Source organism: Chelonia mydas, chromosome 8 (genome assembly GCF_015237465.2).
Source record: "Chelonia mydas isolate rCheMyd1 chromosome 8, rCheMyd1.pri.v2, whole genome shotgun sequence".
Classification (NCBI taxonomy): domain Eukaryota; kingdom Metazoa; phylum Chordata; order Testudines; family Cheloniidae; genus Chelonia; species Chelonia mydas.
This window is the reverse complement of record NC_057854.1, coordinates 96,627,392-96,645,403: the sequence shown is the minus strand read 5'-3', so window position 1 is coordinate 96,645,403 and position 18,012 is coordinate 96,627,392. Positions and strand designations below refer to the sequence as shown.

General features: G+C 36.6%; 1 protein-coding gene across 4 annotated transcripts in view; it reads right to left on the bottom strand.

Moving 5' to 3' along the window:
* Positions 1-18,012, bottom strand: part of FAF1 (Fas associated factor 1) — a 302,183-nt gene that overhangs the window by 70,003 nt on the left and 214,168 nt on the right. For all 4 annotated transcript variants that reach the window (XM_027824594.3, XM_037907794.2, XM_043552605.1 and 1 more), the window contains one exon: positions 1,867-2,021. In XM_027824594.3, the coding sequence (XP_027680395.1) occupies positions 1,867-2,021 (155 nt within the window). The remainder of the gene's footprint in view (positions 1-1,866; positions 2,022-18,012) is intronic.

The following is an 18,012-nucleotide window of genomic DNA, read 5'->3' as shown; positions in this document are numbered from 1 at the left end:
AATAGGACACAGCTGTACAGGCTCTTTCTAACAAGCAGCTTCTGTCGCTTTGGTCACCACAGGTGTCTCTGTAACCTGCAAACTCTTATTACTAGTGTATCAAAGTTGTGCTACTTAATAGACTTCTTTAGTAAAACACAACAAAGCAATTACATGGCTGTTGATTGTCAGTCATAAAAAACTCCCTCAAACACAGTTTTTCAAAAGAAACTACACTGCAATTTTTTGTCATTGTAAAATAAAAGAAACTAGTGAATTAAATGGAGAACAGAACAATATAACAGCAGGTAGTCAACCGAACTTAGCCACTACAGATGGTTTAGAAATAGTGTTTCCTTTTATATCAAGTTGGGGGATAAAAGAAAAGGAGGAGGCTTCTTACTGCCAATGAATGGCAATACCAAAAGATTTAGCCAAGCCTCCAGTCTCTGTATTTGGCCTCATGAAAGACCCTAGATGCTTCATTTTTATCTGTGTTTGGCATTACGTTTTTCAGCACCTTTAACTAAGTGTGATTAATACAATGATGTCATTAAAACAAATAAAAGGAATTAAAAGGATGGGAGGCTTTTGCAACACTGAAGATATTCAAGGTTAAGTTAAGATACCCTGTGAAACAGATCACAATGGTCTGTTTTTTTAAAAGAGTAAATTACTTCACAAGGATAATGCTCTGTTTTACTCTGACACCCTTTATCTAACGAAAAACTAACGCAGTGTACAAGTTTGAGGAATAAGAATGGATAAAGTCTATATTCAGAAATCCAATTACTACTGAGCCACAGGGCAACAGGAACACAAATCTGGATGATTTCTAATTGTTCAATAATCATTTGAATTAGGTAACAACAATGAAGTTGCCCTTAAGTGAATGAATTTAACCTCTTTTGTTCACAAAACAGCACATTATTTTTGCATTAACACAGCCAAAATAGCATCATGGCAAGTGACAGTCATATGTGCACTTCAAACATGATGAAATGAAGTCCACATTAGAAACTCAAACAGGCCTGACTTTAAAACCTTCATCATTTTTACAGACATCATGATCAACAGACCAAATAAACATATCCCAACATCTACAAGACGGAATTGTTTTTATATTAAGATATGAATGGATTGCTGACTGTGTGCAAGAGAATCTGTGGTATAAGTCAAATACATCAATCAGTGTGTGGTAGAATTAAAGCTATTACCTACCTAGCTGACATGGTCTACAATTCACTTCCTTAAAATTATTATTTTTGTAAGACACCATTTAACTTATTAATAAATGTTATATTTGCATTGTGATTTTTGATTGCTATCAAAAAATATTTTTGACAGAAGAATTGTTTCCTTCACACCAGTCATATGAATTGTTCCTTTTATAATTTGTTTTATAATTAATTTTAAAAATATCTTGTATTTAAGATAATTTTTCCAGTTGCAATAAATAATTCTGACAGGGCCCCCAGGTAGTTAATTAATATAATCACCTCTCACTGTCAATCAATTGGTGTGGCTCACTCATTGTGGCAGTTCAAAACAAAACTTAAAAATATGTTTATAGTGCTCTAGTGCTTGCAAAGGAAGATGCAAGAAAATAAATTAAATCTGCAATGAAAGAAACAGTAAACAATTTCCCAAACTCTATAACAACAACAGTGAGTGATCTTATAATGAGAACAAAGAGACTCAGATTCTCAGCTGGTGTAAACTGGCAAAGCTCCATTAACTTCATTGGAGGTAGGCTGACTTAGACTAGAGAACACAGAATGGATTTTTTTATTTAAACAGACACCAAGCAACACAACATTTGTTACACAGACATGGCAAGCTTTCTTGAAACAAAAGCAGCTCAGCTCACAACTCAAACTGTATTACCTTGCTCGGTTTGCTTCTTTTGTCATATCCCATGCCCAGGTTATGAAGTTCTGACTCAGATATGAAACAATAGATTCGGCACAAAGCATTTGTGAGCAGAACACATTGGTTAGTACGCTTTCATCATGGTGGAGGTAGATTGCAAGAAGCTTTCTCTGCAAAGACAGGAGAAAATACTGATCAGTGAAAACACCTGTCTAAGAAGTCTGTTTAGTAACTTAAAATTGCTACTGTAGGTTTGTGTGTTAGTGCGCACAAGACTGTCTACAGTGCGAGACTGACTCTCAACATAAACAAATGCTGGTTCTTTAATGTTCTGACAGCGTTTCATACAATTTAGTAACATGGAAAGAGAAAAATCAAATTCTTGCAATTAAAGTCAAACTACTCTCCGTCCCCCAAAATCCACTCAAACATTTTTAATCTGAATAGTCAACATTCTATTTCAAAAACCAAGTAAAGGGCCAAAAGTGAATTTTTCTTATTACCAAAAAGTGATCTGGAATATCCTTAAAGTAGATTAATATTAAAGATATGTATTTTAACACAAAAAATAAAAAGTTTATTTAAATCAAAGTACCAGCAGTAAACATTTGACAGTCTCCGGAAAAAGGCATACCAAGGAGCATCCATTTCACATTTAGTTCTGACAATGAGCTAACTATTTTTGGCTTGCTACACAGTAAAGACAATATTGAATACAGTTCTCTTATCAAAACATGCCTTTTGTCACAACAAAGTAAATTGTAAATGTTCAGCTTAACAAAACGATAGGGAATTGCTGTTAGCCAGGCTGGTGCCATAAGAGAGCCAAGTTTGGAAACAATTATGATTTCCCATTTTGCTGAAGACTATTTTAGAGATTATGTACTTGCAAGGGAGAGGATCACCTCTGCATCGTTCATCTGAAACCAATACCTAAATCTGCAATGAAGGTAGCCAACAATGCAGCTGTACATCCTCCCCATAATATGGAGATGTAATGGCAGACCACATGTTGGGAAGGGAAGTGACTGGTGTATCTGCGTGTACGTAGGGGAAGAAGGTGGGATGGAAATAATATAGGGAAAAAGACCATTAGGGGAAAGGACCATGCTCTGATATCTGGTATCTGAATAAATCAAAAACAGTTTTTAAAAAGCAACAGAAAATAACCACAAAAATTATTGTTAGGAATATTGTTTTAAAATACTGCTTCAACATCCATGCTGAGAAGACAAGTGACAAGTATGGCAAATGGGTGAGTGGTTTTGCATATAATTTTTATAAAGGTAATTGAAATCTATCCATAAGAAGTAACATCTACAGTAGGATATTGATCTGGTACCTTGCATTAATATATCAAGATATGGGGTGCAATTTTGGGGCAATTCATTTTTAGAAAAATCAATATATTTATAACCGGGAACACTGGCTATGGGTAAAGCTTAGCAATGTCTGTTTAAACAAAAAGAAGAGTACATTTGAACATTAGACTTTGAGAAAGGGATTAGTAATATACATTAATGTTTGTCTGATTTAATTTAAATGTTCTTCAGAACCAAATACACATGTGCCAGGAAAGGCCATTAATAAGCCTAACATGCACAGTTCCATATAAGTGCAGCCAACAGTGTTGACTGAAACTAAACTTGAAAATCCAGGGCACTAATGCACAATATCAAGCAATAAAACAGCATCTCTGTGGTGATATTTAATTTAAAAAGAAGAAAGAAACAGGGGAAGATCAGGCACTGTCTGTTTTTGAGGATCAGCCATTCTGCATTTCAAAGCATCGATCCCTGCAATATCCAGGTTACTGTGCTAGAATCTCACTATTATATAGCAGTTGTAAGAGAGGGAGGGCAAAGATGTGTTTACTCAGTGATTAGGGCCTTAGAATAAGCCTCTAGCTCCTAGAGAGACAACTCACCACTTATTCATTTGGGCCAATTCACAAAGCCTAGAAAGATTAAACATCCATGCTGGGAAGACAAGCGAATGCAGACGGTGAAAAAGAAATAAAAATTCTTTAAAAACTCTTAGATGACTTCATTATTTTTTCCACAAGGAAACTTTAGGAAAGTGTTTAGTTAGAGAAAAACCCACATTGACCTCTCTCTAAACCCTTAATCTTTCCTTTGTGGTGGCACTGCTTTGTGGTAAGCGGATGGCTTTGCTCTCCTCTTTTCACTGGGAGCTGATAAAAAAAGGCTCTTGAGAAACACTTTTAGTTCCAAAGAAACAACCCCATGAAACTGTTAAATATGAGATTCCATCCAACTGAATGTTCCAAAATATGTACAGTTTTAAGATTAAACAATTAGGGCCAAATTTTAGTAAACAAGACAGGCACACAAACTTACGCACACAAACGACAGATGTCTAAATTTGAACTACCTTATTTGTGGGTATAATTGTCATTTGCATCCAGATATCAGGCAGTTAGATGGCTAAACTATCTTTTGTAACTGCAGTTGATTGCACCTGTAAAATCATGGGCCCAAAAAACTTGCAGGCCACAATGAGGTTTATTGTTAGGATAACAGTAAAAAGCGACAGTAGAAAGATCATTTAAATGATAGCAAATGATGATCAGGAGATGACTGGTTTTGATTTTTTTAAAGCATATTTTCTAGGAAAATATATGTTGCTTTGATATTTTTTACAATGCACTTTTGAGTTTTTTTAATACACTAGGGCTGGGATTTCCAAAAATGTCTTAAAGACCTGATTTTTAAAGATTGATTTCAACGGGAGTTAGGTGCTTTTGAAAATTCCACTAAGTGTCTATCTGCATTTTTAGGAGCCTAAATGCCTTTAAAAATCTGGCCCTAACCCTTTGTCTGCACTGGCAAGTGAAAGACAAAACTTTTGTTGTTCAGAGGTGTTAAAAAAATCCCCGGAAGACAAAAGTTTTGTCAACAACAGGCGCTGGTGTGAACAGTGCTTTGTCCTGCCAACAACGCTAAGGCCGCTCGGTGGGGACGGAAGTTTTCTGTTGGCAGGAGAGCTCTCTCCTGCCACTAAACAGTAGCTACACTGCGCGCCTTTTAGCGGTACTGCTGTAGTGGAACAGCTGTGTCGCTAAAAGCTGCGTAGTGTAGACGTAGCCTAAGGTGACTTAGGAGCACAAGTCTCATTGAAAGTTAATGGGCTTTTGAAAAATCACATGCCAAGACTGTAAATAGTTCCACCGGGGACTTTATCTGGATAATAAGTTTTCTGCTACTCCCATTCCTATACCAGGTATTGAGGAAGATGAGAAGGGATAAAGCTTTCATTATGTTAATATTCCAAGAGGGCCTCAGTGATGGACCCTTTATCAGTGACACACTAGGGCTTCCATTAACAGACTTCTTGTGCAGACGCCCAGTACACCTAGCCTTGACCATCAAAGTCTCAAGAACACTTACATTCCTGTGGCACTTGAGAAAAGTTCATTTATTTTGCACTCATATAGAAGGAATGAGGGAACCCCTGTCACTGGTGGTTTAGGTAGAAACAAACAAACAAAAAGAAATAGATCTTAAGGATGCTGAAAGAGTGGACTGCAATCCAACCTAATGAAGTTTCTACTAGATAAGTACCCACAGCTCAAAAAAAAAAATCACAATTAGCATTCTTCTTGACAGTCTCAGAGAGCCAGAAGACCAAATGGACATGGAGACTGAGCCACCAAATCACCTCAAGAGGTGATTCCCCTTATGGGTCTCAATTCAGACACCTTACCCAGGCAGAATAAAGTAGCTTGAAATCCTATTTCACCCTCTCTTTTGTGGCCAAACAGATTATTTCAATCTCTAGACCAGCCAATCTAGAACTACCGTGGGCATAACAAAGTCAGCATTTGCCATAAATTACAACACAGATGTATCTGAGATATCAGTTTTCCCTTATATTTAGAAAAAGGCTTAAAAATTTGCCAGGCATCTAACCAGTCAGAGGATTAAACCTACTAGCCAGAAGTATATACACAAGACAAGGATGGGGGGGGGGGGGGGTCCTACCAACAAGTGAGAACCATGCGGAGGATACTGGTTAACAAGCTCAGCTAGTTCAGGAGCACGAAATTAATATAAATCTATCTCAGCGTTCTATATGGCAGCTGTGAAACTAATCAGTTCTGTTCATTTCATTTTTCTGGTGCTACTTGGGAAAGGTATGAGCATCAGGAGAAGCACCAGCTCTATCTGAAGGCTGAGAGCACTGCATCAGTTCACACTTGGAAAATTAACTTTACAACCATAAGGACAAGAAACTCAACAGTTTTAAAATCAAAACTGCAGAAATCCGTACTTTAGGTTTCCACAGTCATCAGGGAGAGCTTCCCACTAGTCATCAGTGAGTGGGCAAAAGGATTTTTTCAAGCCTTTAGATCAGTAATTTTCAATCTGTGGTCCACAGACCCCAGGGGGTCCAAAGACTATATCTGAGATTTTCAAATTTGAATTTTTTTAGGGGTCCTCAAATGAAAAAAGGTTGAACAACACTGCTTTAGATTTATACTGATAAATAGATTTTAAGGCCCAAAGGGACCAATATGATAATCTAATCTTACCTCCTGCATAACACAAGCCATGGAACCTAACCAAGTAATTTCAGCAGCAAGCCCATAATTTCTGTTTGAGCTATCACATATCTTTAAGAAAACAACCAGTCTTAATTAAAAGACTAAGTGATGAAGAAACCACCACATCCTTCAGTAAATTGTTCTAATGGTTAATTACTCCCTCTCACTGTTAAAAATGTCCACCTTATTTCTAGTCTAAATTTGTCTAGCTTCAGCTTCCAGCCATTAGATCTCCTTATTCCTTTTTCTGCTAGTTTAAAGAGCTGTCTACTGTTAGAAGTTTCTTCCCCATGTAGGAACATGTAGAATGCGATCAAGTCACCTTTTAATCTTCTCTTGGATAAACTAAATAGATCAAGTTTCTTAAGTATCTCACTATAAAGCATCTTTTCCTGTACCTCTTTTCTGAACACTTTCCAAAAAGGATGTTGAAAAATTGAAGCATGGACACCACAACTGGACATAATATTCCAGTAATCGTCACGCTAATGCCATATATTGACTAGATATTACCCTGCTTATGCATCCAAGGACCTTCTTAGCTACAGCATCACACGGGGAGCTCATGTTCAGTTGGTTATCTACCATAACCCTTAAATTCTTTTCAGTGTCATTGCAATACAGGGTACTCTCTCCCTTCTTGTAAGTGTGACCTACATTTTTGTTCCTACATGTATGACCTTGGAATTGGCTATATTGAAAAAACATTGTTCAAATTTGCCCACCTTACCAAGTGATCCAGGTTGATCCGTATAACTGACCCATTCCCACTGTTATTTACAATTCCACCAATTTTTGTGTCATCTGCAAATTTGACCAGCAATTACTTTATAGTTTCTTCCAGATCACTGAAAAATATATTGAATAGCATTTGGCCAACAACAGATCAATGTGGGATCCCACTAGAAACACTCCCATAAAATGATTCTTAATTTACAATTACTTTCTGAACTTTATCAGTTAACCTGCTTTTAATCCATTTAATGTGGGCTACATTGATTTTGTACAGTGTTGCTTTTTCCTAAATCAGAATGTCATGAAGAACTAAGTCAAATGCTTTACAGGTCTTAGTACAAGACTTCAAAGAACACTAATAAAAACGGATTTTCCTCTGACATATAGCACTCAAAGCATTAAGAAAAGGGTGAAATTCTAGCACTGTATTGGCAATCCTATGCATTCATAAATCATGTTTCAGGTTCCAAAATATAATGAGATTGCATTAGGATTTTTTAAAATAAGATTTGGGAACTTTTTATTTGTCTCCAGGTGTTGAAGCCTTTAGAGACCATCTCTTGAAGCTCTAACCGCAACTTTCCATCTAAAAATAAATTAACTGAAATTCTAATCTAACAACGGGAATCCAGGTGCTGGAGCTTTAAGAAAAATACCAAGCATCACAAGAGCAGTGATAAAATTGTGAGAATTGGTAGCACTGGTGACTTGAAATTCTGCTTTCTGCATCTTACACCCACCTGTTCAGGATAATTACTGAAGCATAAATGCTTACTCAGTAGCATCTGGTAAATGCACAAGTGTTCTTTCAAGCTGGTAGAAGGTTTCCTGAATCAAGATCTTTCTTCTTCCTCCAGCCCAAAGGAACTGTGCAGCGAGAACTGATTTTAACTGAACAAAAGGACATGTTTTCAACTCTTTAAGCCTTTCAAACAAACAACCTGATAGATCTATCTAAGGTAGCCTTAGAGACTTTAAAACCAGTTTAAAAAGTCTTCTTGGAGTACAAACAGATATTCTAATACACATCATCTTCATCTCATGAGCAGAATTTAAGCCCTCTTTGATATCCAGATGACAGATGTTAGAGTTGATTCCACTTTGATGACAGATTAAGGCAGAAACTGGGCAAAGCTCAAACCCATTTCCAGTGAAACTATGTGTTTACCCCTGGGTAGAATGAGGACACACAGGAAGCTTTGTGTGTGTTTGTATTACATACATGACGGAGAAAGAAAAAAAATGTTAAAAGCTAAGGATTGCTAATTCCAACATCTAATGCACCATCAGAAGTGTTGGACTAGAATGAATCCATAGGACTTCTTTAATTTAATTTCTGTTTGACCTAAAAGCACAACTTTTAGAAAAACACCTGATTTTGATTAAAGAATTTCCAGAGATTGAAAATCTAGCCTCACCCTTGGTAAACTGTTCCAATAGCTAATCACCCTCACTATTAAAAATTTGCACCTTATTTCAAGTCTGAAATTTGTCTAGCTTCAACTTCTAGCCATTTGATCTTGTTATATCTTTATCTGATAGATTGAAGAGCCCTCTATTATCAAATATCTATTCCCCATGTAGGTACTTATAGACTGTGATTAAGTCACCACTTAACTTTCTCTTTGACAAGCTAAATAGATTGAGCTCCTTGAGTTTTTCACTATAAAAGCATGTTTTCCAATACTTCAGTCATTTTTGTGGCTTTTCTCTGAACCCTCTGCAATTTATCAATGTATTTCTTGAATTGTGGACACCAGAACTAGACACAGAATTCCAATAGCAGTCATACCAGTGCCAAACACAGAGGTAAGGACCAGAAGACAATTGATAACCTCCGGTTCTTACTTCTCAGAGCACTACGAGCCATTACTTAAGCTTTAAGCACTGTCAGAGCTTAATCAGTTGTATTTACACTTTTTGTTGTTTAAGTAATTTCAGCAAGGTGCTCACATACTATGGTATGTGATCTCTCTGATAACCTATATGCCATCTCTCCTACAAAAATTCCAAGTTATAAATTAGAGAATTCCAAATTTTATAAAGGTTTCAGAGGTGACTTAGAATTTAAGGGGTGGCTTAACACATTCAAGATGTTTATTAGTAGAGTATGATGATGATGAGGTGCATTTATATACCACTTTTCATCCTGAAAGATACCAAATCTCTTTATAAAGAATTGCTTCATCTGCAAATGAAAAAAAACCACTGTTTAACACTGCAAAAGAATGGTAACACTCGAGGACAGGAATGAAGAATAATATCCACTTGAAGCCACAAGGAAAACATTTAGTAGATTCATAGATTCTAAGGCCTAAATGGATTATTATGATAATCTAATCCAACTTCCTGTATAACACAGGCCATAGAATGTCCCCAAATAATTCCTAGAGCAGATCTTTTAGAAAAACATCCAAGCTTAATATAAAAATTTTCAGTGATGAAAAACGAGGAGTACTTGTGGCACCTTAGAGACTAACAAATTTATTGGAGCATAAGCTTTGGTTGGCTAAAACCCACTTCATCGGATGCATGTAGTGGAAAATACAGTAGGAAGAGATACACACACACACACACACACAGAACATGAAAAAATGGGTGTTCTCTGAATAGATATGTGGACAGAGTTGGCAACGGGCTTTTTTGCAAGGCTAGGTAACTACAATACCCACCTGCTGAAGTGAAGAAACAGATTGACAGAGCCAGAAGAGCACCCAGAAGTCACCTACTACTGGACAGGCCCAACAAAGAAAGTAACAGAATGCCACTAGCAGTCACCTTCAGCCCCCAACTAAAACCTCTCCAACGCATCATCAAGGATCTACAATCTATCCTGAAGGATGATCCCTCACTCCCACAGATCTTGGGAGACAGGCCAGTCCTCTGGGGGAGTGGCAATATATGTGAAAGAAAGCATAGAGTCAAATATAGTAAAAATCTTAAAGGAATCAAACTGAACCACAGAATCTCTATCACTAGAAATTCCATGCTTGAATAATAAGAGTATTGCAGTACAAATACACTGTTGATCAAATGACCAGGATGGTGACCATGATTGTGAAATGCTCATGGAAATTAGAGAGGCTTTAAAAATAGAAAACTTAATAATAATGGGGGATTTCAACTATCCCCACATTGACTGGGTGCATGTCACCTCAGGACGGGATGCAGAAATAAACTTTCTAGACACTATTAATGACTGCTTCTGGGAGCAGCTAGTCCTGGAACCCACCAGGGAAGAGGTAATTCTTGATTTATTCATAAATGGACAACAGGATCTGGTCCAAGATCTCAATATAACTGAACTGCTTGGAAAAATCAACCATAACATAATTAAATTTAATATCCTTGTGGGTGGGAAAATATCAAAGAAGTCCATCACGGTAGCATTTAACTTCAGAAAGGGGGAACTACACAAAAATGAGGAAGCTAGTCAGAAATTAAAAGGAACAGTCACAAGAGTGAAATGCCTGCAAGCTGCATGGATATGTTTAAAAAATACCATAATAAAGACTCAAATTAAATGTATATTCCAAATTAAAAAGCATAGTAAGAGGACAAAAAAATGCCATCATGGCTAAACAACAGAATAAAAGAAGTATTTAGAGGCAAAAAGGCATCCTTTAAAATTTGGAAGTCAAATCATACTAAGAAAAATAGAAAGCAGGATAAACTCTGACAAGTCAAGTGTAAAAGTATAATTAGGCAGGCCAAAAAAGAATTTGAAGAGCAATTAGCCAAAGACTCAAAAACTAACAGCAAAAACAAAATTTAAGTACTTCAGAAGCAGGAAGCCTATCAAACAATCTAGGGGGCCCCTGGATGACCAAGGTGCTAAAGGAGCACTCAAGGAAGACAAAGAGAAGCTAAATGAGTTCTTTGCATCATTCTTCACTGCAGAGGATGTGAGGGAGATTCCCATACCTCAGCCATTCTTTTTAGGTGACAGATCTGAGAAACTGTCCCAGATTGAGGTGTCATTAGAGGAGTTTTTGGAACAAATTGATAAATTAAAAACAGTAATGAGTCACCAGGACCAGACGGTATTCACCCAAGAGTTCTGAAGGAACTCAAATATGAAATTTCAGAACTACTAGCTGTGGTATGTAACCTAACACTTAATCAGCTTCTGTACCAGATGACTGGAGGATAGCTAATGCGATGCCAGTTTCTTAAAAAGGTTCTAGAAGCGATCCTGGCAATTACAGGCTGGTAAGTGTAACTTCAGTACCAGGCAAACTGGCTGAAACTACAGAAGAGAACAGAATTATCAGACACATAGATGAACATGATTTGTTGGTGAAAAGTCAACACTGCTTTGAGGGGGTTAACAGACATGAGGACACAGGTGATCCAGAGGATATAGTGTACTTGGACTCTCAGAACACCTTTGACAAGGTCCCTTATCAAAGGCTCTAAAATAAAGTAAGCAGTCATGGATAAGAGGGAAGGTCCTTTCATGGATCAGTAACTGATTCAAAGACAAGAAACAAAGGGTAGGAATAAATGGGTCAGTTTTCAGAATGGAGAGAGGTAAATAGTGGTGTTCTCCAGGGATTTGCATTGGGAATAGTGCTCATAAGTGATCTGGAAAAGGGGGTAAACAATGAGGTGGCAAAGTTTGCAGATGATACAAAATTACTCAAAATAGTTAAATTCAAAGCTGACTGTGAAGAGCTACAAAGGGGTCTCACAAAACTGGGTAACTGGGCAACAAAATGGCAGATGAAATTCGGTGTTGAGAAATGCAAAGTAATGCATATTGGAAAACATAATCCCAACTTTACATACAAAATGATGGAGTCTAAATTAGTTATTACCACTCAAATTGATCTTGGAGTCACAGTGAACATTTCTTTGAAAATATCCACTGCATGTGCAGCAGCAGTCAAAAAAGTTAAACAGAATGTTAGGAACCATTAGGAAAGGGATAGATAATAAGACAGAAAATGGCATAACGCCTCTATATAAATCCATAGTATGCCCACCTTGAATTCTACATGCAGTTCTGGTCTCCCCATCTCAAAAAAAGATACATTAGAATTAGAAAAGGTACTAAAAAAGGGCAGCAAAAATGATTAACGGTATGGAACAGCTTCCATATGAGGAGAGATTCAAAAGACTGGGAATATTCATCTGGGAAAAGAGATGACAGAGGCGATATGATAGAGGTTTATAAAATCATGAATGGGGTGGAGAAAGTGAATAAAGAAGTGTTATTTATATCTTAACATAACACAAGAACCAGGGGTCACCCAATTAAATTAATCGGCAGTAGGTTTAAAACAAACAAAATTAAGTATTTCTTCATACAACGCACGGTCAATCTGCGGAACTCATTACCAGAGGACGTTATGAAGGCAAAAACTGTAACTGGATTCAAAAAAGTATTAGACAAGTTCTTGGAGTATAGATCCATCAATGGCTATTAACCAAGATGGTCAGGGATGCAACCGCATGCTCAGGGTGTCCCTAAGCCTCTGACTTCCAGATGCTGGGACTGGATGACGGAGATGGATCATTCAGTAATCATCCTGTTCTGTTCATTCCCTTTGATGCATCTGGCATTGGCCACTGTTAGAAGACAGGATACTGGGCTAGATGGACCGTTGGTCTGACTCAGTATGGCCATTCTTATATTTTTATGTTGTTTACCCAGTTTACCAACAGATCCAGATAGCTCTGAATCAGGTACCTGTCCTCTTAATTATTTCCTCAATTTTTGTGTCATCTGCAAACTGCATCAGTGATGACTTTAGGTTTTCTTCCAGGTCATTGATAAAAAATGTTAAATAGTGTAGGGCAAAGAATCAGCCCCTGTGGGACAGCACGGGAAGCACCCATTTTAAGACTATTTCCCATTTATAACTACATTTTGAGACCTATTAGTTAGCCAGTTTTTAATCCATTTAATGTGTGCCATTGTTAATTTTATCTCTCTCTTGTCTGTTTGATCAATATGTTGTGCAATACAAGCAAAGATAAAAAACAACAAATACTCATGTTGCAATCTGGTAAGGAAACATCTTTTGCACAATGAGCCACCAGATTTTTATTTGTTTGGATATACACAAAAAATAAAAAGAAAGTACCTATCCCAAGCGCCAGGTGTCGGACACAAGTTACATTAATGAAAAAAATTAAATAGTTGCTTACCCTTGACGGCTAACAGGATTGAACTGTTTTAAAGACTACAAATGTGCAAGTAGCCAGTTTTATGTCTCACAAAAAAGAAGGTATCTCTCCAGCTGGATAGTACTCTTGAGCATCACGCTGGGGCAATACCAAAATACTCGATCAGAAGGAAGATTGTGGACTAGTGGATCAACAATGCCACTTCATGCAGCATTCAGGTTTTCCATCTATATACAAGATATACCAACTACATACAAAGAAATCAGCACTTCAGATGATGAGATCACAGCCCTAGATTATATGGTTAGAAAAACATTTTTGTGGAGAATGAGAAATATAACCTTTTTAGTCAGTAGATTGTCTAATAAGGCTGAGATATCTTTTTTTCTATCAAGATATATTTGGATCCTTTAAAATAATTATAAGTACTCTCCGAAAAAAATGTTTTAAAAACTTTGTTACTATTCTTACAGTCAATGTTCCTAAAATATTACAATACTTCTATGCTAGTGAAGTACTGTGGATAACCCTGGAGCCCAAATCAACTGTGCTGTCTAAAAAATTCATTTTTACAGTCAAGGCTGTGAAATCTGAAAAGCTCTTCAACAGATTGCTTTTGACCTTCATTTCAAGATAATTTTTACTACTCTCAGAATTGCCCATGTTCTTTCCAGATCTTTCAAAAATGTGGCTCTGACAGAGCAGAAAAGAACTGAACAGGGAAAGCATGAAACCTGGCCAATAGTTTACAGGCTTCTTCTGGCATCTTGGGTGTTCTGCAGGTCCCAGCCCAATAGTACTGCAAGCAAGCAATGTCACTTAAAAAGACAGAGAATCAGTCTTAACTTAGAGGAGTATAATCTACTTACCCACACTCTCACAGCCCACGGTGATGTTACAAGGCAAGAAAATTACACGCCTGGTTTTCAAAAATGCTGAACAGTTACAGTTCGCATGACTTCGGAGAGCGTTGCTGGTGCTCAGAACTTCTGAAAATCAGGCCCAATGCAGCAAGTCCCACCGAGGGCAGATTGTGGGCAATTTAACCAATCCTGGGCTGCACTGGCAGATGATGCTAAAATAGCTTTCCACTTGACTTAGAACCATTACAAACATAACCCTTTCTAAAGTAAGGACTCTTTCTTTCAGCAACAGCAGGATGGGATTTCTTTCTGAAAAGGTGTCAGGTATGGATTTGGGATTCTGAGCAGTAAGCAGAAGGAATCAAAGGTTTAATTTCCTATCTTTTGCTGCTGCCTAAGTCACAACAGCAGATGGGTTAGAACAACAGTTGGCTCATACACACAGAGACTTCATCACTCCTCTACTCTCTGCACACCAAATTACAACAAAACTAAAGTATGCTTCACATAGTACAATATATAGTACCAATCATCATATAGAGACTCTTATAAGTATTGTATTACAAGAAAGGCTAATAATACAATATGGAATTCTTTTTAAAAGGCAAGATAAAGAAGAAGAGCCTTAAGAAATAACAGTTTCTATTGAAATATAATGGAGAAAACAACGTCCATACTACAGCATGAAATATAGAGCAAATAAACTCATTTTTGGAGTCAAACTAAAAAAAAAGACAAGATTGCAAATATATAGGGATCAAATATATATATACACAACAGCAACCAGGTGACAAAATTCACCACAATTATAAAAAACACTGACGTTAATAGAAAGAAATGGTTTAGGTTTGATGGATGTCAGATGCAACTCTTTGGCTAATCTCTGCTAAAGCTGGCACGTTGTCTACATATACAATTTCCATTATGTCATAACAATAATGAGACACCAAGTTATAAAACACAGACAAACAAGGTACAGCAGGAAGGCTTCTGTAAAGGAATATTCTGCTGCTCCAGTGTATTATAATTCTTTCAGCGAATCAGCATGTTGGTGGATGAGAAAGGGCCAATTTATTTGGACTTGCAAAAAGTCTTAAATTAAGTCAAATTATAGGAGGCTATAATGGAAATTTAGTACTCACATGTAAGAGTTAAAGTTCCGCCATAGATCAAAAACTGTCTAAGAGAGAGAAATCAAAGTGCTGGCCTAAGTGGCTAATTGTCAGGATGCAACGAGTGTGTGCAATTCAGGGGGCCACCAAGGATCTGCAACAGGAGTGACATTTAATATAACTATCGGAAGTGGGTGGACAGAGAAATTGAGAGAGACAAGAGGTGATCTGATAGAGGTATATAAAAATTAGTGCTATTGAGAAAGTAAATCAAATGATCCTCTACCCTCTCTCATAACAAAAGATCCAGGGATCACCTACTGAAATTGAAAAGCAAGCAATCATTGATAAAAGGGAAATACTTTAATTTTTAATTATTCAAGCAAAGAACTTAGTGGGAGGCAAAAAGAGAGATAAGACACACAAAAAGAACAGTACCACCCAAAGTAACTCATTACATACGATAAACATTTATAAAGAACAGATTCCCTCATGCTTCAGAACGTAAGTCAACCACTAACTGCTTGAAGCTAGGAATAAACTTCCACATAAGTATGTAATAACAAACTTGTTCATGATGGTTTGTTTTTTTTAAACACTTCCTCTGTGTCATCTTGTCCAGCTATTCTTATGTTCCTATACAGTAATTATGTAAAACTACAATATATAGGGCCAGAAACTCAAAATGATACCATGGAGGTTTCCTTCACTGGGTTGGAATAAACTAAAGTGTTTCATACAACCATATTTCTTTTTTTGTTTTAATAAACCCATGTCTCCCTTCCTCACTCCCACCACACTCACACAGTAACTGATAAACTAAATGTCTTTCTTTTGTACTGAATATGCAGTAAGTTTTCTGTGAACTCATAACAGAACATGCAGCCAGATTTAGAAGCTACCTCAGGACATCAGTTGTTAATGGGAAGACAGTTTGCTGTACATTTGCTACGTTTCTTCTGAGCACAAAGGACTAGCCGATGTACAGAGTTGCTTTCATGGCATTTTTCGGGAAGATCGTGGGCCAAATTCTGACCTGACATAATCTGGGCAGATCTATACACAGAATTTAACTGAAGGCAGAACTTGGGCATATTTCTCCGCTTCACAGCTAGTACAGGGATTGTCATGGAAAAAGTTGCTTTAAAAGTAAACATAATATTAGCTCTCTAAAGTCTCAAAGTCAAGATGCCAAAATGCAAATACTAGTGAAAAATGAGGCAGAGTTAGCTATATTAAAATTAAAGTAGGCAACAGCTTCTTTTTCATTTAACATCTTCTGAAACAAAGTATCAAATGTCTCTGCTTTCTGACACATGTAAGTGAAAGATTTAGACAAAAGCCTCCATTAAAATACATATTTTTATAACAAAAAGTTTTAAAAATTATTTTAAAGAGTACTTTCAAAATAACTGCAAACTGATTTAGATAAATTCCTTTAATAAAATCATATCTCAAATATTTCTGCAAGAAGGCTGCAAATTTATATAAATTTAGGATTTTTTTCAGAAAATGTCAGCAATAGAGATAGGAAAAAAGATATTGAGGGGTATGTCACTGAAACTGGACTGTACAGTGCTTTGGACAGCCCTGCAAATTCCTCAAGAAAAAGGCTAAGATCTATAAGCACTCTCACTGCCAAGTGCTCTCAAATTAAATCAGTCTGAAGCGGTTTTCATTAAGATGGATTGAGTGTGGCATCGTGAGAAACACTCTATCAAATGTAGTGTTTTACTTAGTGATTAACTATATACCAGCTGATGAAGCTCCCCAAATCCTTCATAATCCCACCACTCCAATAAACATTTAATGAGTATATAAGTTCAAAAAGCCTAGCAGAGGATTTAAACCTTCAATCTTGTTTTTATTTACTCTTGGAACTCAATTTCTCACTTCAAGTGAAGAATGCTGCTGCTTGAAGCTCATCTGTTGCCCTGGCAAAATTAAGTGTCCTTCACGGTATAAATTAGAACATGGGACATTTAGCTTGCAATTTCTGAAAATTTTTTCTTAATTAAAACGTCAGGTTTTATAAAGTGACTGAAAATATAACAATTATCAAAAACAGAATAAAGTGTCCCCTTTTTTTCATTTTGAGTTCTCTTAAACAATATTGAAAAGATTTTTTGCAGTAGCAAAAAGGTACAATAATAGCAAACTTTACTTATTTCATAAGCATTTTTAAAATTCGAAATGTTGCAATGTGATATTAATTAAAGTAGCAACTTGCTATGTGGGTTTAAAGACAAAAAGGAATCAATAGTTCAGCCTTTTTGGAAAAATTCAGTCACTATTTACAAACAACATTTCTAAGAAAAAGGTAATAAAAATAGTAAACTGCTAAACATATCAGATAATCCTGGTAAGGATCTGGTCTGAACCCACTGGAAAAATACTGGAAATAGAATGCATCTTCCACATCCTATATGTTAATAGTATATGAAAAGTATTTTGAAGATGAACATTCAGTTGGGTTGTACTGAATTAAAAAAGGTTTCTGAGCGTAAATAAAATTCTGAGGGTAATAAAACACCCTTTGTTTTTATAATTATATGCTTTTAACCACTTCAGATGAGATGTCAAAAGTGAACTCTCTCAATCAAGCATCTTTTTATATTGATTCACTTGCCTCATCGCCAACATGCTTTAGCATCCATCACTCCTACGAGTCATGATCAATTCTTATTTTGCTACTGAAGTGCTCTAGAGCAATCTATGCTCTGTCACCCATGTAAATTCATGAAACTAG